Source organism: Rhinolophus sinicus, chromosome 17 (assembly GCF_057876585.1).
Source record: "Rhinolophus sinicus isolate RSI-liver-muscle chromosome 17, RSI-T2T, whole genome shotgun sequence".
NCBI classification, from domain to species: domain Eukaryota; kingdom Metazoa; phylum Chordata; class Mammalia; order Chiroptera; family Rhinolophidae; genus Rhinolophus; species Rhinolophus sinicus.
Window position 1 is genome coordinate 48,359,635 of NC_142517.1, and position 25,105 is coordinate 48,384,739.

General features: G+C 53.9%; 3 protein-coding genes across 16 annotated transcripts; 2 read left to right on the top strand and 1 right to left on the bottom strand.

The window, feature by feature from the left end:
* Nucleotides 1-18: 18 nt before the first annotated feature.
* Nucleotides 19-5,053, top strand: POLR2H (RNA polymerase II, I and III subunit H). Of its 3 annotated transcripts, XM_019735774.3 has the most exons (6): nt 19-379; nt 1,786-1,961; nt 2,893-2,976; nt 3,060-3,153; nt 3,687-3,770; nt 4,700-5,053. In XM_019735774.3, the coding sequence occupies exons 2-6, from the start codon at nt 1,889-1,891 to the stop codon at nt 4,815-4,817; spliced, it is 453 nt and encodes a 150-aa protein (XP_019591333.1). In that variant the 5' UTR covers nt 19-379; nt 1,786-1,888; the 3' UTR covers nt 4,818-5,053. The 3 variants fall into 3 exon arrangements, with proteins under 3 accessions (XP_019591333.1, XP_019591334.1, XP_074185025.1); XM_019735775.3 differs by lacking the exon at nt 19-379 and having other exon boundaries at nt 783-1,970; XM_074328924.2 differs by lacking the exon at nt 19-379 and having other exon boundaries at nt 783-1,961.
* Nucleotides 5,054-5,431: 378 nt separating this feature from the next.
* THPO (thrombopoietin) lies at nt 5,432-14,875 on the bottom strand. 6 transcript variants are annotated; one of them, XM_088793860.1, is made up of 7 exons: nt 13,202-14,875; nt 11,974-12,090; nt 11,709-11,877; nt 11,344-11,471; nt 10,977-11,063; nt 9,361-9,528; nt 5,432-9,123 (listed from the first exon to the last, which is right to left on the bottom strand). In XM_088793860.1, the coding sequence occupies exons 3-7, from the start codon at nt 11,719-11,721 to the stop codon at nt 8,461-8,463; spliced, it is 1,059 nt and encodes a 352-aa protein (XP_088649986.1). In that variant the 5' UTR covers nt 11,722-11,877; nt 11,974-12,090; nt 13,202-14,875; the 3' UTR covers nt 5,432-8,460. The 6 variants fall into 6 exon arrangements, with proteins under 6 accessions (XP_088649986.1, XP_019591330.3, XP_088649987.1 ...); XM_019735771.3 differs by lacking the exon at nt 11,974-12,090; XM_088793861.1 differs by lacking the exon at nt 11,974-12,090 and having other exon boundaries at nt 13,195-14,875.
* Nucleotides 14,876-15,023: 148 nt separating this feature from the next.
* Nucleotides 15,024-24,249, top strand: CHRD (chordin). 7 transcript variants are annotated; one of them, XM_088793858.1, is made up of 23 exons: nt 15,024-15,556; nt 15,790-15,893; nt 16,368-16,497; nt 16,635-16,763; nt 16,839-16,938; nt 17,060-17,147; nt 17,507-17,648; nt 17,762-17,902; nt 17,960-18,069; nt 18,145-18,292; nt 18,446-18,552; nt 18,674-18,793; nt 19,431-19,587; nt 19,939-20,159; nt 20,608-20,721; nt 21,064-21,336; nt 21,418-21,511; nt 21,631-21,687; nt 21,918-22,021; nt 22,472-22,574; nt 23,020-23,174; nt 23,349-23,444; nt 23,764-24,249. In XM_088793858.1, exons 1-23 carry the CDS (start codon nt 15,409-15,411, stop codon nt 24,133-24,135), a joined length of 3,213 nt encoding a protein of 1,070 aa, XP_088649984.1. In that variant the 5' UTR covers nt 15,024-15,408; the 3' UTR covers nt 24,136-24,249. The 7 variants fall into 7 exon arrangements, with proteins under 7 accessions (XP_088649984.1, XP_074184996.2, XP_074184975.2 ...); XM_074328874.2 differs by having other exon boundaries at nt 15,074-15,556; nt 23,345-23,444; nt 23,764-23,985; XM_074328879.2 differs by having other exon boundaries at nt 15,074-15,556; nt 23,345-23,444; nt 23,785-23,985.
* Nucleotides 24,250-25,105: the final 856 nt, after the last annotated feature.

Sequence of the window (25,105 nt, forward strand, 5' to 3'; positions counted from 1 at the left end):
GGCAGAGGGCGGTGCCCTTCGTGGTGCTCCGCCCGCCAGCCCATACACAGGGACCGGCCCAGCCTGGTGGGGGTCTGAGTTGGGGCGGCCTCCCAGGCTCGGGAAAGGCAGTAGGGGGCGCTGGGAATGCTGGAGCGGGCGCCCCCACTTCGCGGAGGCCTGAGGCGAAGACCGGGAGGTTCCGCTGGCACGTGCAGGGGCCCGGCGGTATCTGCGGCCCTGGCGGGAGGAGCTGGAGACGCTGGGGCTCGGCTTGGGGCGGAGGAGGGCAGAGCCGTCTAAATCAGACTCTTCGGGCCCAATTTTCTCTCTAGAGTGGCTCCCTCTTTTGCTTCTCCCGAGGGGCCAGCGGCTCTGATGCGCCGCTGCTCCGCCCGGGGTGAGAAGCAAAGCTGCGGGGACTCGGAGGGGAACGCTAGGCCCGTGGAGGGGGTGCCCTGGGGGTGTGTGGAATGCTCGGAGCTGAGACCCTCGGTCTCTCTCATCCTCTCCCTCCTTGTTCCCCCCCCCCCCCCGCGGCTGCCCCAGGGAGGTACACCTGGAGCAACCTGGCCTGCAGAGGGATGCGGGGGGCCAGGGGGCCGGTGATTGGAGGTAGGGAGGGAAAAAGTGAGCCTGAGGAAAGGGAGGTCTAGGTGCCGGAGAGGCCGCTCCTGGGAGGCGGGCGTGAGGGGACAGAGGTCGCTTCTCCCTGGCAGGGCCCAAGGAGAAACCCGAGTAGCTGCTGACGTCTCGCTGCCTGAGGGGAACGGCCTGTTGGGGTTCTGCGTTCTCTATCAGGGTCCAGAGAAGGATAGAGCAGAGGGTGGGGTGAGCACAGGCTGGATGGACTGTGTGTGTGAGATAGTATCTGAGAGAGGACAGTGCCCAGGAAACAGGCAGTGTGCGCAGGAGGCAACACCAGGATGAAGGGGCATATGGGAAGCAGAGGTGGTGCCCAGGAGGAGGAGGCACTGCCCAGGAAGGGGTCAGTGAGAGGAGCCAGCTCTCAAGAGGAAGGGGCTATCTAAGGGAAGAGTATCTGTGGGAGGGGACAGTGCCAGGATGAAAAGGCACATAGATCAGTGTCCAGAGGGAGAGGGCAGTGGTGGGTGAACGGGCAGTACCAAGCTGGAGGTGCAGTGTTCAGGAGCGTAGTGTGTTGGGGTCAATACCAGGCTGAAAGGGCGGCGTGGGGGAAGAGAGCAGTGGGGGAGGGTGCGGTTCCAGGGGAAGGGACAGTGCAGGCTTTCCTCTTCCCCTTAGTGACATCATGGCAAATTCCCAAACTTGAAAGGACTCAGCTCAGGTAACATCCAGCTGGGCAGAGCCGGCCCGGGCCGGCCTGGGGGGCCTTAGTACCAGCCGGAGGGGTTGGGTACTGCGCCCTGCTGGGCCAGTGCTCTGGGGGCGGGGTTCTGCTCCGCCCTCCCTTGGCGCGGACTGTGCCCTCGGCGGGCACGCGGACCGGCAGGGTAGGGCTAGGGCCGGGCTTCTCTGGGCCAAGGATCAAGGTCCCTGGCTGGCGTAGGCCCCCAGGCATTCCAGTCTTCCCTACTGGGAGTCTAAAGAGGGCGCAGTAGAGTTTCAGCAGAGAGTGAGAAAACGCGCCACCTCGGCCAGAGGTGGGACCTACCGTGACCCCGCCCTAGGGCGGAGTTATCTGGACCTGAGACCCGCCCTCAACACTGAAGCAATTGTTCGGGGCGGAAGTTAGGAAGCCCCGAGAGCGAGGCGACGGAAGTGGCCTCCTTAGTGCTTGTCGGTGCGCATGCGTTGTTGTATTCGCTGGCTGCTGCTTTTCAGGTGCTGCGTTTTCCCCTCTTCTTTCCTCCACGCGAGTGGGTGCGCGTACTCTTAGTCGTGGTCGCGCGCTAAGCCCTTGTGCTACTCTCGTGGCCCTTTCACCATGGCGGGCATCCTATTTGAGGATATTTTTGATGTAAAAGACATTGACCCGGAGGGCAAGAAGTTTGACCGAGGTAAGTAAGGTATGTAGGGCGGTTTGGGGTTATGGGCTAACCTCGTCCTTGGGGACACGTCCCTGTGCCTTTGGTCCACCCAACTCACGTGGTCTGCCCGTACCGACAGGTCCTGATGTACGACCTCTCTTAGAAAACGTTTTAACGATGAGAAAACTGAAACTCCGAACTCTCCCTGGGTTCATACATGTTGTGCCCTCTTCCTGCGTGGCCTTTTCGCGTGGTGCTAGTAAACTCCTGGGCATCTTTCTAATCGCTACCCAGTCTGTGCTAGGCGCTGTATGGTGCACCTTATACACACTTTGTCTTACTCGTTTCAATAGCCTCCATGAGGTAGGTGGCGTCTCACCCCTTTTGCTCTAAGAGCTAGCTGCACAGCGAGTTGTCCGACTCCAGAACCTATTTTCTTGTATTGCCCTTAGAGTCTTTAGCTCTTTGTGAATTCCTCGCTGATTTAGAGTTGACTGCTTGGAAAAAATAAAGAGTAGCTCTTTATTCTGTCATTGATCGATAATTATTTCTGGTGTCCCTTCCTTTGCCTAGAGACTGAGATGTTCTTCAAGACAACACCAGTTCTTACACTTCCTGATAATCCCCTCTGCACAGCACCTGGCACAGAAAGACAAAACCTTTGGATGAATGAATAACTTTCCCAAAGTCAGGCTGTTTCTTAATCACCAAGGCAGGCTTAGAATCTGGGTATTATTTATCTCCAGGGGACCTTTGATTCTTTTCTGGGGATTCTGCCCACTGGTCATAGTTTTCTCTCCTTATTGCCTGTTTGGTTCTGATTGAGCCTGAACTTCTGTGAGAGCAGATGAGAGGCCAGTGGAAGCACACTGTGTTAGATTGAGTGTTCTGTTGCATATGGTCCCCAAAAGGGGGGTCTGCAGGCAATTACCTCTGCCTCTCTTCCTCTGCTTCCCTCTAGTGTCTCGACTGCATTGTGAGAGTGAATCTTTCAAGATGGACCTTATCTTAGATGTAAACATTCAGATTTACCCTGTTGACTTGGGTAAGTATTGAACACAGACAATAGAAGGAGACTTTTTGTCATTTCAGCTGTTCTTCACCCTCAGATATTACCATTATTTTCAGGTGACAAGTTCCGATTGGTCATAGCCAGTACCTTGTATGAAGATGGTACGCTGGATGACGGTGAATACAACCCCACAGATGATAGACCTTCCAGGTGAGGGAGTGGAGAAGGGAGTATTTGAAATATGCCTGAGGATTAAGTAGATAAGTGGTATAGAAAGACCCTTATTTAATTCATGGAATAAATGATTATTAGCATAATCTGAGGAACCTTGAGGAAATTGCTGCCTTTAAGAATTCAGACACCCAGGTATTTATCCATAGGTTGCATGTTTGTGAGTTGTAGCTTTTTGATGGTGGGGGAAATGAGCACTGAGTGACCTAGACTGTGTGGGCCTTGCATCTTGGGAGGGAGTTTGGTGTGATGGGAATTTGGAGCCCCACTGAGTTCAAATCTGAGCCCTACCATTTATCTGTTGAATACCCTTAATCTCTTTCAGCCTCAGTTTCCTCATCAGTAAAAGACAGATGGTCATACCTAGGTCACAGGGTTGCTGTGAAGACTAAATGATATTGTGTTTGGAAAGTGCCTGTTACAATGCTGGCACTTAGTTACCAGTTACCACTTTTAAAAGGACGTTTTCTTATTAACTACCTTTGAGAATAACTACCACTGTTGTTCTGCAGGGCTGACCAATTTGAGTATGTAATGTATGGGAAGGTGTACAGGATTGAGGGAGACGAGACTTCTACTGAAGCAGCAACACGTCTGTAAGTTCCTTGATCTTGTGAGAACCCTTTCCCCCACCTTATTCTGAGAATTTGGGCCATGCATATGCTTTCTGTGTTGGGTCCCTAGTCCCAAGTACCTCAGACCTAGGTGGGACCCAGAAAGAAACTTTTGGGAACAAGTTTTCTATTTGAAATGTAGGCTGGTCTCTATGGCCTTTGTTGAGGCCTTAGGACCAGGGGGTCCAAATGAGAAACTGGTAATATTGCTGTGTGCAATGCAAAGGAAAGTTGCTTCCTCAGGAAATAAATGCAGCATTAAGTAATTAAACTGCTAGGGTGTGTGTGTGTGTGTGTGTGTGTGTTTGTTTGTGTTTGTGTGTTGCTACTCTGCAACCCAACCCCTAGTTATTTGGTTTCCCTGCCCAGCTATTTTTTCATTTTTAAAAAAATCTTATTAAAACAATATGTACCCTTTGTAACCAATTTGAAAAGCAGAGAAGTAATGCGAAGAAAGAAAAAAGTCACCTATAATTCCATACCCAGAGGAACCTTTTACATAAAATTTTTGACTATTTTAGGTTTTGACTATTTTAGGTATGCTTTTTTTTCTTTGAGATCATGTTGTTTATTACATGTTTTCTTCTCTTTTTGCTTAATGTTATGTAAAACATGTTTCCCATGTCACTTTAAAGCTTTTCCTAAACATCTTAATAGCTGTATAACATTCCAGGAAATGGCTATGTCTTAATTGATTTAACCATTTCCCTTACTCTGGGTATGTAGTGTTTTCCACCATTGCTAATATAAAGAACACTGCCTTGCACATATCTGTGCATTTATCTTTGTCTGAATTTTGGTTCCTAATGACAAAACATTAGAAAGGTGCTTCTTTTCTTAGGCTGGTCTGCAGAGCCAGGGTAGCAGCTGCTCCAGAGCTCAGACTTATGAGACTGGACCTTCTGTTTCAGCTCTGCCTATGTGTCCTATGGGGGCCTGCTCATGAGGCTGCAGGGTGATGCCAACAACCTGCATGGATTTGAAGTGGACTCCAGAGTTTATCTGCTGATGAAGAAGCTGGCCTTCTGAACCACCTGGGGAGCCAACCTTGCTGCCTGGACACTCCAGTCAGGAATACTCATTCAAGCCTGAGCAGCAGTTGCTGTTGTTCACCTGTTCAGGAGGGGCACTGTGGGTGCATCGCTAGGTGGTCTGGGCTCAACGGGAAACTGACTTGCCTTGAAAGACACAGTGGGAGAGCTTAACATGAGTCAGAAGTTGTTTTGTATATATGATTTTTTACAATTAAACTTTACTTTTTCAGACTTTTCGCCCCTTTAACATTTTTTTTGGTCCATTAACTTTAAAATCATTTTTTCCAATTTGCCTATGATATATTTCTGGCCCAGAGCTATATGATCACATGTCAATGCAGGATCTGTCCCTGCCTTTTGGTATCTGGGTTCAGGGTTTCTCAGTCTCCTGGCTGACTCTCTCCAATGGTTATCCTCCAATGTGATTTTCTATCTGGGAGAGAGAGCGTCGTGCTTTTGGCGCCTGAGCACACCCCAGGTCCGGAAGATACCACCCATTTGGCATAGAAGTTTGAATTGGCAAGGAGCCCTGTTCGTGTCCTAACACTTGCAGTCTCTTAGGAAGTCAGGTCACGTTGACTTGAATGAGTCACTTGCATAGCCTGGAAATGTTCATCATTTTTATGGAAGCTTTGGGTAGAGGCTTTTAGACACATGCATGGGACACGACTATGAAGAGAACAGGAAGAGCGGGGTTTGGTGGTTGTGGGAGCAGGTGGAGGAGCTAGTTGTCTGCTTTACATTCTAGTGGTTTCCTCGAGGGAGGGTAAGTGGTTTCTTACCAGTGACACTGAACAGGGAGCTGCTGCACAGACCAGTGAAGTGGACAGGGCAGCAATACCAATGAGGTTGGCAGTCCAGTGCCAGTGCCTCGGACAATGCAGCAGCCTGAGTGCAGCCACTAACGTAAAAGTGGGGGAAGAACACAGTTGAAGAAATGGTGATGCCTGCAAGGACTCCAGCATAGGAGCTGGCACTTCAGCCTGGCATTCGAGGTCTCTGAGAAAGTATTCCGGGTCTCTGATGTCCCCTGGGAAATTCAGGTTAAAGATCCTGACACAGTGTGAGTGGGTATGAAGCAGTTGTCTCTTGATTTCCTATTTTGCCATGGGAGCTGGTCCCTCCCCTGCTGGGATGCCTGGGGTATCTCCTTCCCCATCATTTTCAAGTCTTTACATGAGGTGTTAGAAATAGTATTTAGGGAAATGGGTTGAAATATGGTCCCTGCAGAGAGGAGGAAAAGGTGTTTCTCTTGCTTCAGTTCTGGGTAGGGAGGGTGGATAGAGAAATTGGAGAAGCAGTGGGAGTTGGGATGAATTTTTATGGAATCCTAGAACCTTTCCATGGAGTCAAATTTGAGGGGAGAAAGGGTTGGAATAGGATGAATTTAGGTTAGAGTGGGTATGTAGGAGAATCTAATTACCGGTAATAATTTGTGGGGTAGCATAGCAAACTGTCCTAACTGCTCTGGGGTGGCAGAAGAAAGAGAACTGGTGTACAATTGAATAGAGGTAGGAATGTTCTGTTGTTATAATTTTTGTTGTTGTTTGTTTGTTTTTGGTGTGTGTAAAGGGAAGAAGAAACAGAACGATTTGGGAATGGGTTAGATCCTCAATAGGGGCAGATTAGTTCACGCTGGAGAAGACCATGAGTTATTTGCATTTGCCCTGGAATAAGTCAATACTGGATGCCTGAAAGTTTCTGGCTACATACTTCTTGCAGTTTTGCCATCTTTGTCTCTCATCTGACTGTACTGAGAACCCCTAATTCTTTGTCTCTGTTCCCTTTGGCATATCTTGTGCTGGGTGCTGCCTCTTTCATGTACCATAAAGTGTTTCATTTGATTATTAGATTTAATCTATTTTGGTACTTCAGTAAACTAAAATTTCCACTTACTATTCCCTTTACGGCATGCTGGAATTTGTAGTGTGGATGAATTGCAGAAACTGACACCATCCGAGATTAGACAACACTGAGCTTTGTGCATTCGTTGATTCCTTCTCCGTTGCAACTGTTCTGTCCATGATGGGAGAGAAGGACACCTGGAGATGTCTAAATTGGTCCCCCCGCCCCCAAGAGCTTTGGTTTTCTACTCAGAACTCTTTAACTTGATGTAAGGACTTGGAAATCTTTCCCAATAAATAGAATCACTGAATGATATGTTGGACAGTGTCACAGTGGGGAGAGTATGGACTCCAGGCTAAGGCAGCCGAGGGTGTATCTTCTTTTCCTACTCACAGGCTGTGAAACCATTGGGAACATGCCTGGCTTCTCTGAGCCTCAGTTTCCTCATCTGTAAAAATAGAGGTGATAATACCAACCTTTAAGAGTCATGAAAGCCTTACAGAAAGGTAGAGTGCACAAGGTTCCAGGCATACTCTGACTTTCATCCTGTTTTAGAATGTCTTTAGTGATCCTGGAGTATTTGTGGCCATGTTTGGAACTCTGGGTTCCTGGTTCCTCTACCTACATGGTAGCCGTTCCTATCCTTTGGGGAGTTGGTGAGGAAGGAGGAGGAAAAAGCTTCCATTAGTTTTCCCTACAAGAGCTTCTGGAGGTAGTGCTGACGTCTGCAGTGGAGTTTTTCTGTGGGCAATATAAACCTCTTCCTAAGCATCGAGTCTGCATTTATTGGCAAAGTCCCATCAGCCTGGCTTCTTTTCTAAAGGTACCCTAACAGTTTATGGTGGTAACACAAAGCCACTTTTGGGATACAACTCACTTCTGGGAATTAGGAAATGAGTCTTCAACTTGTACTTGACTTGTACTTGTCTCTCCTGCTGTGTGAGCCCCAGGAGACTGACTCATGCTACTTCCTGCACTTCCCCCTGACCTCCACAGGAGGGAGGCAGGAACCCAGGCCTGGTGAAGCTTCCTGCGGAGCTGCTGAAGCTGTGGCTGTTTGCTCAGCTGTCACATCCAGGTCTTGTCTTGACTGAACTGTCTGCACCACCTTACTTGAGGTGTGAGGCTCTCATAGGCTTCCTGTTAGCTTTTCTTTTTTTTCGTTTTTTAGGAAGGGACAGATCTATTGCCCCCTGAGAAGAGCATCTTTCTGGTCCTTTTCAGTTAGCTTTTGGGTCCTCGCATTTATTTAGTCTTTATTTATACAGGCTCAGTTTTGTCTGTTATGTAGAAATAGGCTTTATGGGGACAACTTCTCATTCATTTCTGAAGAGTAAGGATTTCCAAAGAAAAGGAGATCAGCGTCCCTCTGAGAATGATGGTAAAAGGGTTAAAGAGACTAACCTTATTTCTAAGTAGAAAACCAAAGCTCGTTTTTCTCTTGTTTTCTGACATAAGATTAGTCTCTACCTCTGTTCAGAGGCCAGGCCAGCCCAGGCCTTTGAGGAATTATCATATGAAAAGAACACAGAATTCGTAAGTTGTAAATTTGTGCAGAAAAATAGACCAAAGATAACTAGCAGCTCTGGTGAATATTATTGATAGCTTAAAAAAATAGCCTCTGATGTTTTATACAGTGAAAAATGATCCCTTTTTCTGTCCTACGTATCCGCCTTTACTAGGGCTTTGGGTGTCAGGTGAAAGCAGGAAATCCGGTGTAGCTGCAGTTGTCTCCCAGGGCCTTTCCTTCGGGTAAGGGAATTACACATGGGAGACCGTGCCTGAGTACCTTACTATTCCTGAGACAGATTATGGAAGTGAGGGTGGGCTGCAGTTAGAAGAGGACTGGTAGGATTGGGCATGATAGCAGAAGGGCCCGGAAGTGGGAGTTGGAGCTGGACCATGGGGGTGGGCAAGGTGGGTGAAGGGGAGAAGAATGTATATTGTCCAGTGGGAGGATGAGTTAGGGAAGGGGAATATCCAGACTGGAGACTGGGCGGCAGTGGGCCCGTGTCCGAAGTTCCTGGCGGAATATTCAGGGCTCCCAGGGCCTTGGGTGAGGGTCCAGGGAAGAGTCCATGAGTTCCATTCAAGGGTCTGTGTGTCCTGTTCAGATGTCCAGGAATTTGGTCCAGGGACCTGGAAGTTTGGTTCAGCAGACCAGGAATCTTGGCTCTGAGTCCCTGTAGCCTCTTTAGAAGTCCAGAGCCAGTAGTTCTGGCTGAGACACTGGAGTTTGTCTCCAACAATCCAGAAGTCCTGTTTGGGAGCTTGTTCATTGTGAAGAATAGAGAGGTACTGCTTGGAAGAGCTGTGGTAGGGAGGGCCTGCTTGGCACAGAGGGTGGGCCCTACTACATGAAGCAGGAAACGCACCTTTCCTCGGAGCAGTTGTTGGAAGGTCAGGAAAATGGCGTCGGGATCTTTGTGAGCTGTGGTCCTGCCCTGTGGAGGAAGCTGAGGGCAGAGGATGGGCCTGAGGCCAGAGACTGGGCCAGAAATGCCTCCCTTGTCTATGTGGGAAGGTAGGGTACCAGCACCTGGACTTTATGGATGGGAGGAAGCATTCATTCCTTGATATGTCATCCCCTGTACCTCAAGATTCCTAGAATTCCTTTCTTCCCTCAGGTCTCCTAAGGAGACTGAGTCAGAAAGGAAGGACAATTTCTATAGTTCCCTTGACTGGGGCCTTACCTGGGTTCCAAGGAGGCCCTGCAGGGCCCCAAGGAGGAGGCGGACCTGTCCAGAAAGCTGTCCCAGGAGGGATGAGAGGCAAGTGGGTCCCAATTGTCCCCGTGCTGCCATCACTCCCTCCAGCAGAAGGGTCGTCGCTCCCAGAACGTCCTGTGCCTTGGTCTGCTCCTGGGAAAGAGATGGAAGAGAGAAGCGGATTGCTTCAAAGGGCATGCAAATAGCGGGTGGGGAGCCTGTAGGAGTAGCCAGCAGAATGAATCATAAGAGCTGAGAATTGGACAGGACCATGGTCCCACCCAGCACAGGAATTCCTTCACAGTCTCCCGACAATTGGTCATCAGCCTCTGCTTGAATAACTCTAGTGTCCGGTAACCCAGCCTGGTCTTACATTTAATTTCAGTCAGAAAAGTGGTTTTCTTTCCTTACATTACGCTGAAATCTGCCCTTTGATAGCTTTACCTCTTGGTTCTAGTGCTGCAAATCTCTTTCTGCTGCAAACATCTTAGGATCATATGATTTATTTTTAAAATGTAGAGATGAAACCATTATAAGAGTATAAAACAGAAAGGAAGGGGCTTATTGATAAATGGCAGAGCTGGAACTACAAGGGCCCCTTAAGGAACTGGCCCAGCCCCCCTCGACAATCTGAGGGAAGAAGGGGATTCCAGGGATCCTGAAAGCAGACCTACTAAGGAGTACTCCCTCCCAGGAGGTTTCAGGGTCCCAGACTGAAGCACTTCATGCTATAGCACAAGACTGCCACTTCCTCCAAGCCAATCAGACAGGCTTCTTTTTTTTTTCCCACTGTTCCTCACATAACATGTTTTCTAACCTCTCACTGTGCAGGCTGCTTCATCCTGGACACATGCTAGTTTAATAGATCCCTCTGAATAAATTAGCACGTGTCTAGAGGAGAATGTCTAGTACTCAGTCCAGTATTTTTAAGTGCATTCTACTCAGAATACAGTTTTATAGGACTATTTCCATAATGTGGTTGCTAAACATCTAAAGTTGCCTAGAATCACTAGCTCTTAAATAGCTGCTTCAGAAATGTTACATGCTAAGTTTGGGGTCAACTCAACCCTCCCAGATTGTTTTCATAGTGAGTTCTAGGGTTAGAAGTTTATATGAGGGAAGCAGGGGCATTGTGGCCTGAAAACTGGAGTAGGGCTTTACTCAATTACACGTGTAGAGTAAAATTGTGAAATTTCACTATGTTTTGAACCTAGCCTTTCAGTGATTTGAATCTTGATTCTGTCTTTTGTTTGTTATTTTTTTGCTGTTTCCCAGCTTTGTGTCATCTGTTGCTGACAGCTCAATCTTACTTCTTCATGCCAACTTAAGAAGGTTGAACAGAAATAAGTCAAAGCCATGGCCCACGAGAGACCTCTATCTAGCTTTTCATGGTGTTCAGCTTTGAATCTACTTAATGTACTGGGACTGCAAGCCATCAGCCAGAGGATATCGTCATAGTAGGATGTAGACTGGGTTAGGGTGGCCAAGCTGAGGTGAGGTCTTTTCAGGGAGCTCAGGAATTTTGAAGACTCCATAAGAAGCAGCACAAAATTGATGAAGACAGGATGTAGAGAAACCGAGGGTAGGGATGGCTTTCTTACCGTCTGGGTTTTCCATTCTCTCAAGCTAAAGTCCACAGCGGGCAGCAGGACAGGTGTGGACAGAGGGTTAATGTCTGGGCACTGGCTCTGTTGAAAAAGATTATTGGGGGAGGGGAGAGAAGGGAGCTGAAATGGGGGTATGGTGGCCCAATGATCAGGATATGAATAATATATCCAGATGAGAGCTTTTAAAGGGCTTGATTGTAAATCGTAATCCTTGGCAAAGAGTGGTGATAAGGAAATGGTGGCCTCACCAAAGACAATATTGGAAAAATAGTGATCGGATCAGGGAGCAAGAGGAAGTGATGGAAGGGAAGGTATCTTCTCAGTTAAATGGATGGAGGGGAGAGTGTTTGGGGATTCTCACCAGTCTGCCGTGAAGGACGTGGGAATCCCGAAGCAGTTTATTTAGGAGTCGGGGGTCACAGGCGGGAGGAGCCAGGCTGGACTGAGTCAGTCTTGCAGTTAGGAGAAGCATGAGCACGAGGAGCAGTTCTTAGATCAGGAGATGTGACGTTGAAAGGAGTGGATAAGGAAGGAAACATTGTCGGGTGGGGGTCCGGGAAGTCCCACTCAGGACCCAGCGCTGAAATGCAGGGACTCTGCCACTCAGATGCCTTATTCCTGGGAAATGGAATTCCCCCAGCCCTTCCCCACTGCAGCACATCTCCTTTCTCTTTACCCCTTTTCCACAGTCTGATTCTGCCCTTGGCCCTTCCAGTGTGTTCTTACCAGTCAGCTCCATTTTGGCCAGGCTGTCTGGTTGGAGTGGCACCCTGTACGGGGCCTCTCCGCTGAATCCTTCCTGGGGCCATGGAGGCGGCTTGGGCTCTTGAACTTCTGGGCAGAGAGGGGTGGGGCACGGCACAGGTGGGCCAAGGAAGAGGGTCTGGAATCTATCCTGCAAGTGACAGGAATAATGAACACTTAATCAAGTTTCAAGGAAGAGACTCTGCCTAGGGGGGTAACAGATGCTGGGAAGGCTTGTGATGCTCACCAGCCTAGAACTGCTAAAGCTCTGACCGCTCCGGTGTTTTCTTGTGATTGTAGCATACGGTGTCTCTGTCAGAGTTCCTCAGTGAATCTGATATGGGTTCGGTACCCCTGCCGCCTGCTGAGAGCAGCAGGACAGGATATGTACATACACACATTTTAATTGGCCTCAAATTCTGAGCAACCTTGGTTGTTTGGTTGGAGAAAATCTGGGATGGGGATAGAGAATGGAGGTATTGTGGCACAAGCCTGGAGAAGAGGGGGAAATGGGTAGAGGGCCAGGATGAGGAACTAGGAAACATATGTAATGTATTGAGAAGTAGCTTGGGAAGTGCGGTTGAGGAGTGAAATTAGGCAAACATTTTAAAAACCTAGATTACTAGAGGGCGGTGATTAAAAGGTTAAGAGAAGGTGGTGTGGGAGCAGTTAACCTCACTCTTTCCCGTTACCCATACACATAAAGCCTCCTTTTCTTTGCACTCCAAATTCTGAAATACTGGGTTTTCCAAGGTGAAGAGATACACTAACAGTCTTGGGAACTTCCTTCCTGAGGCAAGTTATCCAGGAATGGGCACCTGCTGAGTGAGGTGATGCCCGCCTTACATGGCATACTTTGCCTTAGACACCGGCCATGTCTGTCTGGTAGCCCACAACTTCCTCCCTGCCCCCTCTTCAGATCCCTTCCTGTTCCTTCACAGGACCCCCCACATGGCTTCCTCCTTCTTTCACAAGTTGTGCAAAGAGGCCTGCACCTGATTCAATATTGGGATTTCCTGTAGGTCTGTCAACATGCACGAGCCCTCCTCCCATCACCCTCTCCTTGTGCCCTGGCTTGCCTGACCCAGCTTCCCCAGACCCTGGATTAAGAACCTTAAACTAACTGGGAATGACTGGGTAAGCATGGCGATTGAGGCTGAGTCCATCTTGGCGCTGTGTTCCCTAAGCCCTAATGTACCTTTCTCATTTTCTCCCTGAGCCCATGTCCCCTTTCCTTAGGGCCAGTCGGGACTGTGCTGTATTCCACTAAATCTGTGACCAGTCCCTTAGGATCCAGCACCCACCCCCTCCCCCTGCGCTGTCCTGCTCCTCCCATTCTGGGAAGGCCATACTCTTCTTGACAAAGGTCAGTGCCTGTAGGTTCCAGTTTGCCTGCCCCTCCCCCAGCTGGGAGCCCAATCCTCTGTCCTGTCCTCGCTACCCTCACTTAACTCCAAACTCTGCTTACCACTCACCGGGTGCAGGAGGGCTCCAGGACCCAGGTGCAGAGCTGGCAGTACTCTGGGGAGTAGATGGGTAGGAAGGCATGTGGCGTTGGAGCATAGCCCCTTCACGGCAGTGGGGTCACACGCCTGCCCAGGCCACTTCTGGCCAATCAGAGAGCAGGGAGCCACCAGACACTGGCGAGGGCCCCCGGAAGTGACGCCTTCCTCCCACCCTCCTTGGACCTGGAGCCCCTTGCCCGGACCATGGTCCACTAGTGGAGCCCGACTCCTCCACCCACACACACCACAGACAGGATTTGAATAGGGCAATCTATCTTTTCCTAGGAGATAGGAAACCTGGGACCTGACTGGAGAGGAGATGGGAGGGGAACAGGTTTTTTCTAGGAGGAATCTAGCAGGACATTTTTGTTTTCAGTTCTTGGCTGGCCAAATTTATTTTCCCTGGACACTACAACTGCTGCCAAAATCCAGTAGGGCTCTTGCTTTTCCTGCTTTTCTCTCCTATAACTCCTAGGGGATCATGTCTTATACCCCCTTTGTGAGTGGGAATGTGGGTTGCCAGTATTAGAGAATGACCCTGTCAGGGGTCAGTGTTATGGGGGAAGGGGCTTTGGACAGCTTGAGAGGACTGGGAGGTGTAGGGTGTGTGTGCTGGGCTCAGGTGCTCCTCTGTGGGGGCCCATTGGCTCCGACAGCTACGCCCACTTATCTCTGCCCTGTGCCCTCCTTTGCTTGCCCCTTCTTTCTCTCTCTTCCATTTCCTACCATTCCATATGTGACAAGAGGAATAACCAGGCCCATGTGTCCCTGTCTTAGGAAAGACAGCTGCTGAACCTCCCCCGCAAATGCCTCCTACTGGCCCCCCTCTTCCTTTGGTCCTGGCTTTTGTCCCTTTACTTTCCCCTCAATCCCAGTCTCCCCACAGCCTCTGTCCTCAGAGGCGTCCAGGCCTGACCTTGTTCCCATCCTCCCGCCCCCCTCCAATTCTTCCTCAGGCTCTCTCCTGCTCCTCCTCCAGGATGGGGCTGTCTGCTAAGGAGTATGGCCTAGATCCCAGAATTCTCCAGTTCAGCCAGATGAGATGCTTCCCAAGATTAGGAAGGAGGGTGCTGGGATGGTTGGGAGGATGGTGGGTGTGTGGGGGTGGGAGGGGACAGGGAGGCAGTCATGACCAGGAAACCAAGACTGAGGAGGGTGGGGTGGGGTGGAGAGAATGAGGGTCCTCTGGGTGAAGGAAGAAGGTGAGAAAGCATGTCAGGTTGGGGACGATGATGGTTGGATGGGCCTGAGGACAGGTTACAGTAGGGAGGGAAACACTGTCACCAGACAGAAAGGAGACACTGTTTCCAGCCAAGTTCCTGTCCTGGGAACAGTAGTGTGAGGAGAGACCTCAGAGAAGAGACAGGGACACCGGCTAGGCAGTGAGAGTGGGTAGCGTGGGGTTTGAGAGATGCTGTGGGCCCAGAGTCAGGGAGGTCAGTTGAGGGGCCTTTCCTGCATGCTGTCATCCTTGAAGACAAGGCTTCATCCTTCTGGCAGGAACCGAATCCTAGCCCAGTGGCCGGCCCAGGCCTCAGGCCCAGCCTTTGCCCTTCCCTGGCCACGGGATCTGGTCCTGGGCCGGACACGCACCTCCTGGTTCAGTCACCCTGTGGCGGCCGGCAGGGGGGGTGGGGGTGGGGGCTTCAGACCTGCCTCTCCTCCCCTCTTCGCGCCCCCTGGTCCCTCCCCTCCCCCTACCCCCTTCGCTCCCCCTTCCCCTCCAGCCCCTCCCTTCTCCCCTGCCCGGTCCCAGCCCCTCCCTCCCCTCCCCCACTCGCGATCCGGGCCGCGGCTGCTGGGCCGGACCCCCCGGGCTCAGCCCGGCCCCTCGCCGAGCCGCTGCCGCCGCCCCGTTTGCTGAGGAGGAGGCCCCCGACCGGGGTGCGGGGCGCTGGGCATAAAACGGGCCAGAGCCGGCGCCCGGGGCACTAGAGCTGCGTACGGCCCGGGTCAGCGCCCGCCCGCTCGCCCGCGCTCCTCCCGGCCGCTCCTCCCGCTCTGCCCGGCCGGCGCCGCGCCGACTCCACCGCGGCCCGACGAGCCCCTCACACTGCCGGGGCCCTGGCCCCTGCCCCCTCCGGTTGTACCGCCCCGGGCCCGGCCCTCCTCCCTCCTCCCTCCTCCCTCTCCTGCTCCCTCCTCCCTCCCTCCTCCCCAGCTGTCCCGTTCGCGTCATGCCGAGCCTCTCGGCCCCGCCAGCCCCGCTGCTGCTCCTCGGGCTGCTGCTGCTCGGCCCCCGGCCGACCCGCGGCGCCGGCCCCGAGCTCCCTGCGCTGCCCATCCGGCCCGAGAAGGAGCCACTGCCCATTCGGGGAGCGGCAGGTAGGTGGGCGCCCCAAGGAGGTGCGGGCGGGGAGTCCTGCTTGGGGCAAGTCCGCGCCGGTCGGGAGGGGGCGCGGGGCGCAGGTGGCTCCGCGCTGCGGGCAGCCTGTAGGGGTGGGCGGGGGGCCGCGCGAGGCGCGTAGTGCCCGGGGACCCGGGCCCGGCCCGCAGCTCCTGGGGCGGGCACACGGCAGGAATGGGACAGCGGCTGCCAGCCAAGCCCGTCCCGGCAGGCTGCTCCTTCGGCGGAAAGGTCTATGCCTTGGACGAGACGTGGCACCCAGACCTGGGGGAGCCCTTCGGGGTGATGCGCTGCGTGCTGTGCGCCTGTGAGACGGTGAGTGGACTCAGCGGCAGTGGCCGGGGCCCTCACGGGTGGGGTAGCGCTGGGGTTCTGGGACGTCGGAGTGGACTGGGAGCTGCTAAGGAGAAAGAAGCGAGCCTGCAGATATTTGGGATATTTTTCTGGCGGAGGACGGGGTTGGGGGGGAGCGCCCCCTTCAAGTCTCAGGTGTTGACTGTTATTGATCGCCCACTGTCAGGCTCTTTGACAGCTGCATTCATCCCTCTCACTTAACTCCTAGAACAACTTTGCTACATAGCTACTATTATTATCCCCATTTTTTCAGATAGGGACCCCAAAGTCCAGAGAGTTTAAGTAACTTGTCTAGGGTCCCGCAGCTTGTAAGTAGCAGAGCGGTCTGCCTCTGTGGGACCACTTGCCTTGCTCCTGTGACTCCCCACCTCGCCCTTGGGTCTCACGGATTGGTGTCTTTCACTCACTTGGTTTTCCCGTCTTTTCCGCGAGCAGCCTCAGTGGGGTCGCCGCGCGAGGGGCCTGGGCAGGGTCAGCTGCAAGAACATTAAACCCGAGTGCCCAACCCTGTCCTGCGGACAGCCGCTCCAGCTGCCAGGACACTGCTGCCAGACCTGCCCCCAGGGTAAGGCCCGTTCCATGGTGAGGGAAGGGCAGCGGGACCACGGTGCTTGGTCCTGAGCCCCGTGGATGCGGCAGATGGAACGGATGGAGGGGTGCCCAGTGCCCAGCTGAAGCCCGTGTCCCTCATTCCCGGTGCAGAGCGCAGCGGTCCCGAGAGGCAGCCGATGGGCTTGGCCTTCGAGTATCCGCGCGACCCAGAGCACCACAGCTACAGCGACCGCGGGGAGCCGGGCGCTGAGGATCGGGCTCGTGGAGACGGCCACACAGGTAGGCCGGGACCCGGCAGGGACTAGGGCTGCCCCAGCAGGTGACAGTACGAGGGACATATTTCTCCTCTTGCAGACTTTGTGGCGCTGCTGACTGGGCCAAGGTCACAGGCTGTGGCACGGGCGCGAGTGTCGCTGCTGCGTTCTAGCCTGCGTTTCTCCATCTCCTACCGGCGGTGAGAAAGGGGAAAGAGGGAGGTGTTGGCTGGGCACCGGAGGCGGGAGAATTGGGAGAAGCTGGAGGGGCTGCTAGTAGCTGGGGCTCAAAGTCAGTGCTCACTGGACCCTCGTTCCCAGGCTGGACCTTCTCACCCGGATCCGCTTCTCAGACTCCACTGGCAACATCCTGTTTGAACACCCTGCAGCCCCCACCCAAGATGGCCTGGTGAGATGATGCCATTTATGAGTGTTTAACGGTGTGGGCACTGTGCTGAGAGTGTTCTGTATTGCCTCCTTTGGTCCTCACAACAGCCCAGTGAGAGGAAGTCACTGACATTATGATGCCCATTTTACAGATGAGGGAACTGAGGCTCAGTAACAGAATGTGATTTGCTCAAGATCACACAGCTAGTAAGTTGAGGAGCCAGGCTTTGGACCCAAGCACCTGGATCCAGGGTCTCTTCTGAAGTTTCCTAGGAGGGCCTGGGGGCGTCTTCCCATATTCCTTCCTCGCTAGAGCTGGGCCTCTTAGCTGGCCTATCCTGCATACTGTCTGAGTGGGGCCTTCTTGTCTCTCTGCTCCAGGTCTGTGGGGTGTGGCGAGCAGTGCCTCGGTTGTCTCTGCGGCTCCTTAGGGCAGAACAGCTGCATGTGGCACTTGTGACACCCACTCATCCTTCAGGGGAGGTCTGGGGGCCTCTTATCCGGCACCGGGCCCTGGCTGCAGGTGAGGGGAGCAAACAGCCCCTGGGCATGAAGTTCTGTCTTCTCTGTCTCCAGGAGTGGAGTGGGCTGAGGACGGGACTTTCTGATGGGCTCTCATGGTCCTCCTTCCCCCAGAGACCTTCAGTGCCATCCTGACCCTGGAAGGCCCCCCACAGCAGGGCATAGGGGGCATCACCCTGCTCACTCTCAGTGACACAGAGGACTCCTTGCATTTTTTGCTGCTCTTCCGTGGGCTGCTGGAATCCAGGAGTGGGGGTGAGTGGGATACGGGGAGGGCCTGTAAGAAGGGTAGGGAGAACACCTAGCTCTCAGAGGTGTCCACATGTGCCACTGTTGCAGGACCAGCCCAGGTCCCCTTGCGGCTCCAGATTCTACACCAGGGGCAGCTATTGCGAGAGCTGCAGGCCAATGCCTCCGCCCAGGTGAGTGAAAGTCTGGCTTTGCTGTCACCTGCTCTGGCCTCGAGCTGCGCCCACCATACCCTGCTTTGTCTCCAGGAGCCGGGCTTCGCTGAGGTGCTGCCCAACCTGACAGCCCAGGAGATGGACTGGCTGGTGCTGGGGGAGCTGCAGATAGCCCTGGAGAGGGCAAGTGGGCCAGGGTTGCGTATCAGTGGACACATTGCTGCCAGGCAGAGCTGTGATGGTGAGGCAGGGTGGGGCCTGGCACCGGGGTACACATAACTTAGGGGCACAGACAGTACAAGGGGCCGGGCCAGGGGATGCGAGGGATCCTGGGGACTGGTGGTATGAATGGCCATGGGGCCAGCCTGCTTCCACTTGTCTTCCTTCTCTGCAGTCCTGCAAAGTGTCCTTTGCGGGGCCGATACCCTGATGCCCGTTCAGACGGGTGCTGCTGGCTCAGCCATTCTTACACTGCTAGGAAATGGCTCCCTGATCTACCAAGTAAGAGTCAGGGGCTGCAGGAGGTGGGAGGGCAGCAGGGTGGGGTGGGGCTTTGGGCTGCAATGGTTCAGGCCCCAGGCCTCTGCCATTCCAATTTGCCCTCCCCACCTCTGTCCACCAGGTGCAAGTGGTCGGTACAGGCAGTGAGGTGGTGGCCATGACCCTGGAGACCAAGCCTCAGAGGAAGGACCAGCGCACTGTGCTGTGCCACATGGCCGGGCTCCAGCCGGGAGGACAGCTGGTGAGTGCTACCTGCAGAGCTGGGCCACGGGGCCCGTGTACCGTAGCGGACAGTGCGGTGCTGTGGGAAACCAGGTGGGATGAGCAGGGATGTTCAGTATCATTCACTCATTCGCAGGCTCTCTCACTGATACATTGACGCACTGGACACATTTGTAGTGAGCCTCAGGTGAGGGCCTGGATACAAAGGAAATCAGATGTGGCCCCTGTCTTCAGCAAGCTCATATCCAGTGGGAGGTGTTAGACAGGGAGGCCAGTGCAGGAGATCACGCAGTAATAATCGCGAGAGCAATGGCTGCCACTTGTTGAGCCTTTCTATGTGCTGCATACTGTACTGGTTGCTTTACTAATATTGTTTTTGGTCCTCACAGTACGCATGTTAGAGAAGGTGAAGTGAAGGATCAGAGAAGTAACTGCTCAGGATTGTTACGTAGGTAGGAAGTGGCAGAGAAGGGACTTGAACCTGAGCCTCCAAGGTTCTTATCCAGTGTTATTGGTTTCCGGAAGTATGCATGGGTGTAGTGGGGGCACAAAACATGGACAGACTTCAGAATCTTGGGCTTGTGTGTGAGCTGAGGAGGGGTTCATCTGGGATCTGGCAGGCTGCAGGTGGGGCTCACCCTTCCCTGCCCCCCCAGGCTGTGGGTGTCTGCCCTGGGTTGGGGGCCCGAGGGGCTCATATGCTGCTGCAGAATGAGCTGTTCCTGACTGTGGCCACCAAGGACTTCCCAGATGGAGAGCTGCGGGGGCACGTGGCTGCCCTGTCCTACAGTGGGCACAGCGCCCGCCATGACAGTGAGTGCCCCAGGGGTCTGCCTGCCTACCCTTTGCTATCCTCTAACCAGGGACTCCAGCATGTGAGGGGAGGTGCCAGAGGGCCAGAGCCTGGTGTGCCTTTCTCTGTGCCTGAGCTCTAGGTTCGCACATGGAGATGTATAGGTGGGGGTGTATGAGGTGGCCCTGCTGGGAGACCCTCCTTGTTGCCATGGTGCAGGTGTCTAAAGCTTTCTGCTCCTCCAGCCCTGGGCCTGTGCACAGTGTCTGCCAGCTTGTGGAATCTGTGCTGGGGAACATGGGGAATGCTGGGATTGAGTGGCTGCTCTAGGCCATCTTCTTATCTGTCATCTCTCCTCTGTCTGGATCCAGCGCTGCCCGTGCCCCTGGCAGGAGCCCTGGTGTTGCCCCCTGTGCAGAGTCAGGCAGCAGGGCACGCCTGGCTTTCCCTGGATACCCACTGTCACCTGCACTATGACGTGCTGCTGGCCGGGCTCGGTGGCTCAGAACAGGGTACCGTCACTGCCCACCTCCTCGGGCCCCCTGGGGTGCCAGGGCCCCAGCGGCTGCTGAAGGGATTCTATGGCCTGGAGGTGAGGATGTGATGGTGGGAGGCAGCTTGGAAAATACCTGCTTTTTAGCAGGAAGGTCTGTGGCTGGGGAAGCAGAGAGCAGACTGCCTAATGTGGCCCAGCTGGCGTGGGCTCAGGAGTCAGACAGACTGGCTGAGAATCTGACTCAACCTTTTATTATCCATTCTCCTTCCTGCATCCTTTTCTGGGGGGATCCCTTAATAGTATGTAATGTCCTGTACCTCCAGAGTAGGTGAGATGACCAAGCCGCCTGAAGTGGGCTCGGTTGTCATAAACTTAGCATCGGAGCAACTGGGCTTCTGAGCTCCGCAGCATCACTTGTGGGCTTTGCTCCCCTGGAGACCTTATGTAACCTCCCCCGAGTCTCTGTTTCATCATCTGCAGATTGGGAATGGCAGGCTCAGCCTTAGAGTGCCTTGTTCCCGTCCCCTATCCTATCTACTCACAGGCCCAGGGTGTGGTGAAGGACCTGGAGCCAGAACTACTGCGGCACCTGGCACAGGGCACTGCCGCCTTACTGATCACCACCAAGGGGAGCCCCCAAGGGGAGCTGCGAGGGCAGGTAGGCAGGCAGTATTGGCCGGTGGGGACGCGTCAGAGGAGAGCTGGCACTGCGTGCCCCTGCGTTAGGCACTTGCTCTCTCCAAGCCCTGGGGGTGGTAGTGTCACTCTCCCTGGCTGCTCCGGAGGATGAAGTCATACGAAGTCCATAAATGACGAGGCTGGCAGCCGACCACCCTGTCCCTGGCAGCCGGCATGATTGCGGTGGCTAGCAGCATCCTCCTGGGGCTCAGGGGCGCTCAGGGGACGAGGTGTTTCCGGCTGGCGGGCAGGCAGTCTGGCCGCTGCTGGTGGAGACGCATGGGGGACCCGGGGAGCTGCCTCAACCTGCCTCTCCTCCCAGGTGCACATCGCCAATCAGTGCGAAGTGGCGGGCCTGCGCCTGGCGGAGGCAGGGGCCGAGGGGGCGCGGAAGTCTGGTGCTTCCCATGCAGTGGCGGCCGTACTGCCGGCGTTGCCCGCTGTGCTTGGCCCTGACGCCCCAGCACCTGCCAAACCCGGCAGCCCCTGGCGAGCCCGAGACCCCAACACCTGCTTCTTCGAGGGGCAGCAGCGCCCCCATGGGGCTCGCTGGGCGCCTAATTATGACCCACTCTGCTCGCTCTGCACCTGCCAGGTAGGAAGCCTGGGTAGGGCGCACTGGGGCCTGGATTCAGGATCAAGGGTCCCCAGTCACCCCCCTCACCTCCCCCTGCAGAGACGCACAGTGATTTGTGACCCCGTGGTGTGCCCACCGCCCAGCTGCCTGAGTCCGGTGCAGGCGCCAGACCAGTGCTGCCCTGTATGTCTGGGTGAGTGCCCTGCAGGGGTGGAAAGGGTCCTGGAGGTTCCATGTGTGTGTGGGGGGGTGAGACCTCTCCGGAGGGAAGGGGGGTCACCCTCTGCCTTCACTATTTCTTTGGCTCCACAGAGAAACAAGATGTCAGAGACCTTCTGGGGCTGCCACGGAGCAGGGACCCTGGAGAGGGTGAGCTGGCAGTATATGAACTGGGGTGGGGAACCCAGAGGAGCTGTGTGTGGGACCAGGAAGGGGACAGAAGGGCGAGAGTGTATGTGGGAGGGGGCTGCGGGCGCCGGTTTCAGTGACACCTGCTAGGTATCCTTAGAGTTAAGGCCCACAATGGGCCCTGGGGTCAGACAGTGTGGGGTGGGCCTGGGACTCAATACTAATGGAAGCTGGGCACTGTCCCCCACTAGGCTGCTATTTTGATGGTGACCGGAGCTGGCGGGCAGCGGGTACCCGGTGGCACCCCGTCGTGCCCCCATTTGGCTTAATTAAGTGTGCTGTCTGCACCTGCAAGGTATGGCTGTTCAATCTTCTCCAGTGCCATAGCCCAGCTGGGTCTGTAGAGATGGGAAGAGGGCTGCCAGGAGAGAAAAGCCCAGCCTTGGTGAGGAGAGCTCAAGGATCAATATAATGTGGGCTTTGAGAGGTGGCTTCCTATAGGAAAACGGCAGGTTGGCTCCCTGACCTGGTGTGAATGCTGGCTCTGCCAGCTGCCTAGCTCTGCATAATCCCAGGCGCTTTCTGTACGTCCCGAGCTGCATTTTCCTCTCCAGTAAGCAGATGTGGTAGCACCTACCTGGCAGGGCTACACTGATGAGTTCAGGTATATAAAGCACCAACCCAGGGCTTCTGAGTGAAGGACCGTGGATATGTTACTCAAGGTATGGGGAAGGAGAAGGAAGAAGCAGGAGGCTTATGTGCCCCCCCTCCTTCCTGACACCCCTCACATAATGGATCCCTACAGGGGGACACTGGAGAGGTGCACTGTGAGAAGGTGCAGTGTCCCCGGCTGGCCTGTGCCCAGCCTGTCCGCGCCAACCCCACTGACTGCTGCAAACAGTGTCCAGGTGAGGGGGGTGGGCACTGAGGCCTCTTGGGGGCAGATAAGGCCCTTCACTGCCTTGTCTGGGTGAGGGGATGAATAGTGAGGGTGGATGGAAGGGACTTCTCAGCCAATTCCACATTTACTGAGCACTGCTCTATTCCTAGCCTGGAGCCAGGGCTCTAAACACAGTGGAAGGAATGTGCATGCATTAGTGGGCTATGATGGATTCCAGCTCCTGCCCCATCCACATCCATCCATCCTCCATCCATCCTCCATCCATCACCTATTCATCATCCGTCATCCATCCATCTATCCATCCACCCATCTGTTTAAATTTATCACCTACTAAGTGCCAGAAACCTCTAGGTGCTTGAGATTCAAAGACAAATGAAACCTGGGTGGCCCTCACAGAGCTCATATCTGTTGACCTGTTGTTTCTCCTTCCTTTCTTCTCTCTCTTCCAACAGTGGGGTCAGGGGCCCACCCCCAACTAGGGGACCCCATGCAGGCCGATGGCCCCAGGGGCTGCCGTTTTGCAGGGCAGTGGTTTCCGGAGAGCCAGAGCTGGCACCCCTCAGTGCCCCCCTTTGGGGAGATGAGCTGCATCACCTGCAGATGTGGGGTAAGTGGGGCGTGAGGGCTTGTGTGAGGTGGGCGCTGGGGCACTGCCTGCTGTGGGGAGACCTTCCCAGGAAGGGCGAGCTTCTGGGAGCAGGCCTCCCCAGAGAAGCTGAAGGCCGCTGAGCCTCAGTGCTCCTGGGGACCCTCCGGATCTGCTTTGTCTTGCCCCAGGCAGGGGTGCCCCACTGTGAGCGGGACGACTGTTCGTTGCCACTGTCCTGCAGCCCAGGGAAGCAGAGTCGCTGCTGCTCCCACTGCACGTCCCGGCAGGGTAAGTGAGGGGGTCTCGGGGCAGCAGAATGGGGCTGCCTGGGAGGGTGGGGAGCACCTGCCGTGTGCAGGAGCAGCGCTTTCTGCTGCACAAGTGTCAGCCCATTCTGCCCTCACCGCTACCTTGGAGACTTCTCTGGATTACCTTTTCTTTACAAAGGAGATTTCTGAAGCTCAGAGGAACTAGGCAATTAGACTAAGGTCACACAGCTGGTGTGTGCTGACTTGCTTAGAAAATTCTGACCTTTCTGGGGCCCTAACAGCTGCTCTGCTGGGCATTCTATGCCACCCCATTCATTCCCTCTCTTCTCCTCCTCCAGTTTACTCCCTTCTGTCTCCAGCAGCCCCCGAGACCAGGACAGTTCCAGAGCTGGGAAAAGAAGCTGAAGGCTCCTAGAGAGCAGCCAGAAGGCCGCACGACCAAGAGGACGGGGCCTGGGCTGGGGGGAGGAGTGGTGCCGAGGACCCTGCAGTTTCCTGTGGGGAACCCAGTGCCTTTGGCTCCTCTTTTCCGCCTCTTCTCCCTCCCCTACTACCTCTGGGAACCACGACTCCACAAGGGCCAGGGGCAACCAGGGCTGACTAAGGCCATGTCTACCCCAACTCCTGCCCTGTCACCCTCTGGCCTCTGCCTTGGAAGCCCAACCCCTTTCCTTCTGTACATAATGTCACTGGCTTGTTGGGATTTTTAATTTATCCTCACTCAGCACCAAGGGTTCCCCCACTTCACTCCTGCTGCCCCTGAGCTGAGCAGAGTCATTATTGAAGATTTTTGTATTTATTAAAAGTTTTTTTGTGTTTTTTTTTCAGTCTTTGAGCTAAAGATTGTTTCTTTGTGGCCAGGGGAGAAGGTCTGAGAGTAAAAGGGGAGAGAGGGGCGGACCCTTAGGGAGCAGGACGGCGCAGCAGTTGGCTGGCATGCCTGGCTTCTGCAGAGGGACTTAGGACTGTCTTTGAGATGGACTAGAGCCTCAAGAACAAAGGCAACCTGAAGCAGAATTTAGATGTAAGTTTAGTTTCCACTGGCCTACCCGTGGCAGGCGTTTTTGCTGATTCCATGTTTGAAGTTGCTCCAAAGAGAAAAATGTACCCAGCCGCTACTGTCTTTGACTCAAATGAGATAAACACTTCCTGTTATTCTTCCTTCCTGGAAACTGGTTGTGTTCTGGACCAGTTCTAGGCAGATTTGAATCAGAGTGGATTGCAGTCAGCCCTGGTCCAGTTGTTGACTGAGCTTATCTTGGGACCAAGTGATGTACAGAATAAGATCCCTATCCCTTTCTCCTCATTCCTGCCACCAGCAACTGGGCATTCCCACAGACTTCACCAGCTCATGATCGACCTTTTGTATAAATAATGTGGGATAAAATGAGTCTGGAGTTTTATGACCTAGTAGGATAGTAGGAAAGGGAAATCATAGCCTTCTTATTTAGGGTTAGGCATGCTGTGTGTGCTTCAGAAGTTACTATCTTAACCTATTGAAGCATCAAGTGCCAGCCCTGCTGTGAACTAGCTGAATCATTTAACTTCCACAAGTCCCTGTTTCCTTTCTGTAAAACGTCTCTCTCTCGCAGGATTCGATGAGAACTTGTGAATCACGCAGCTCAGTGCTTGACACATATTCGTTGGAAAGGCATTCTAGCTGAGGTAGGATTCCTGGCA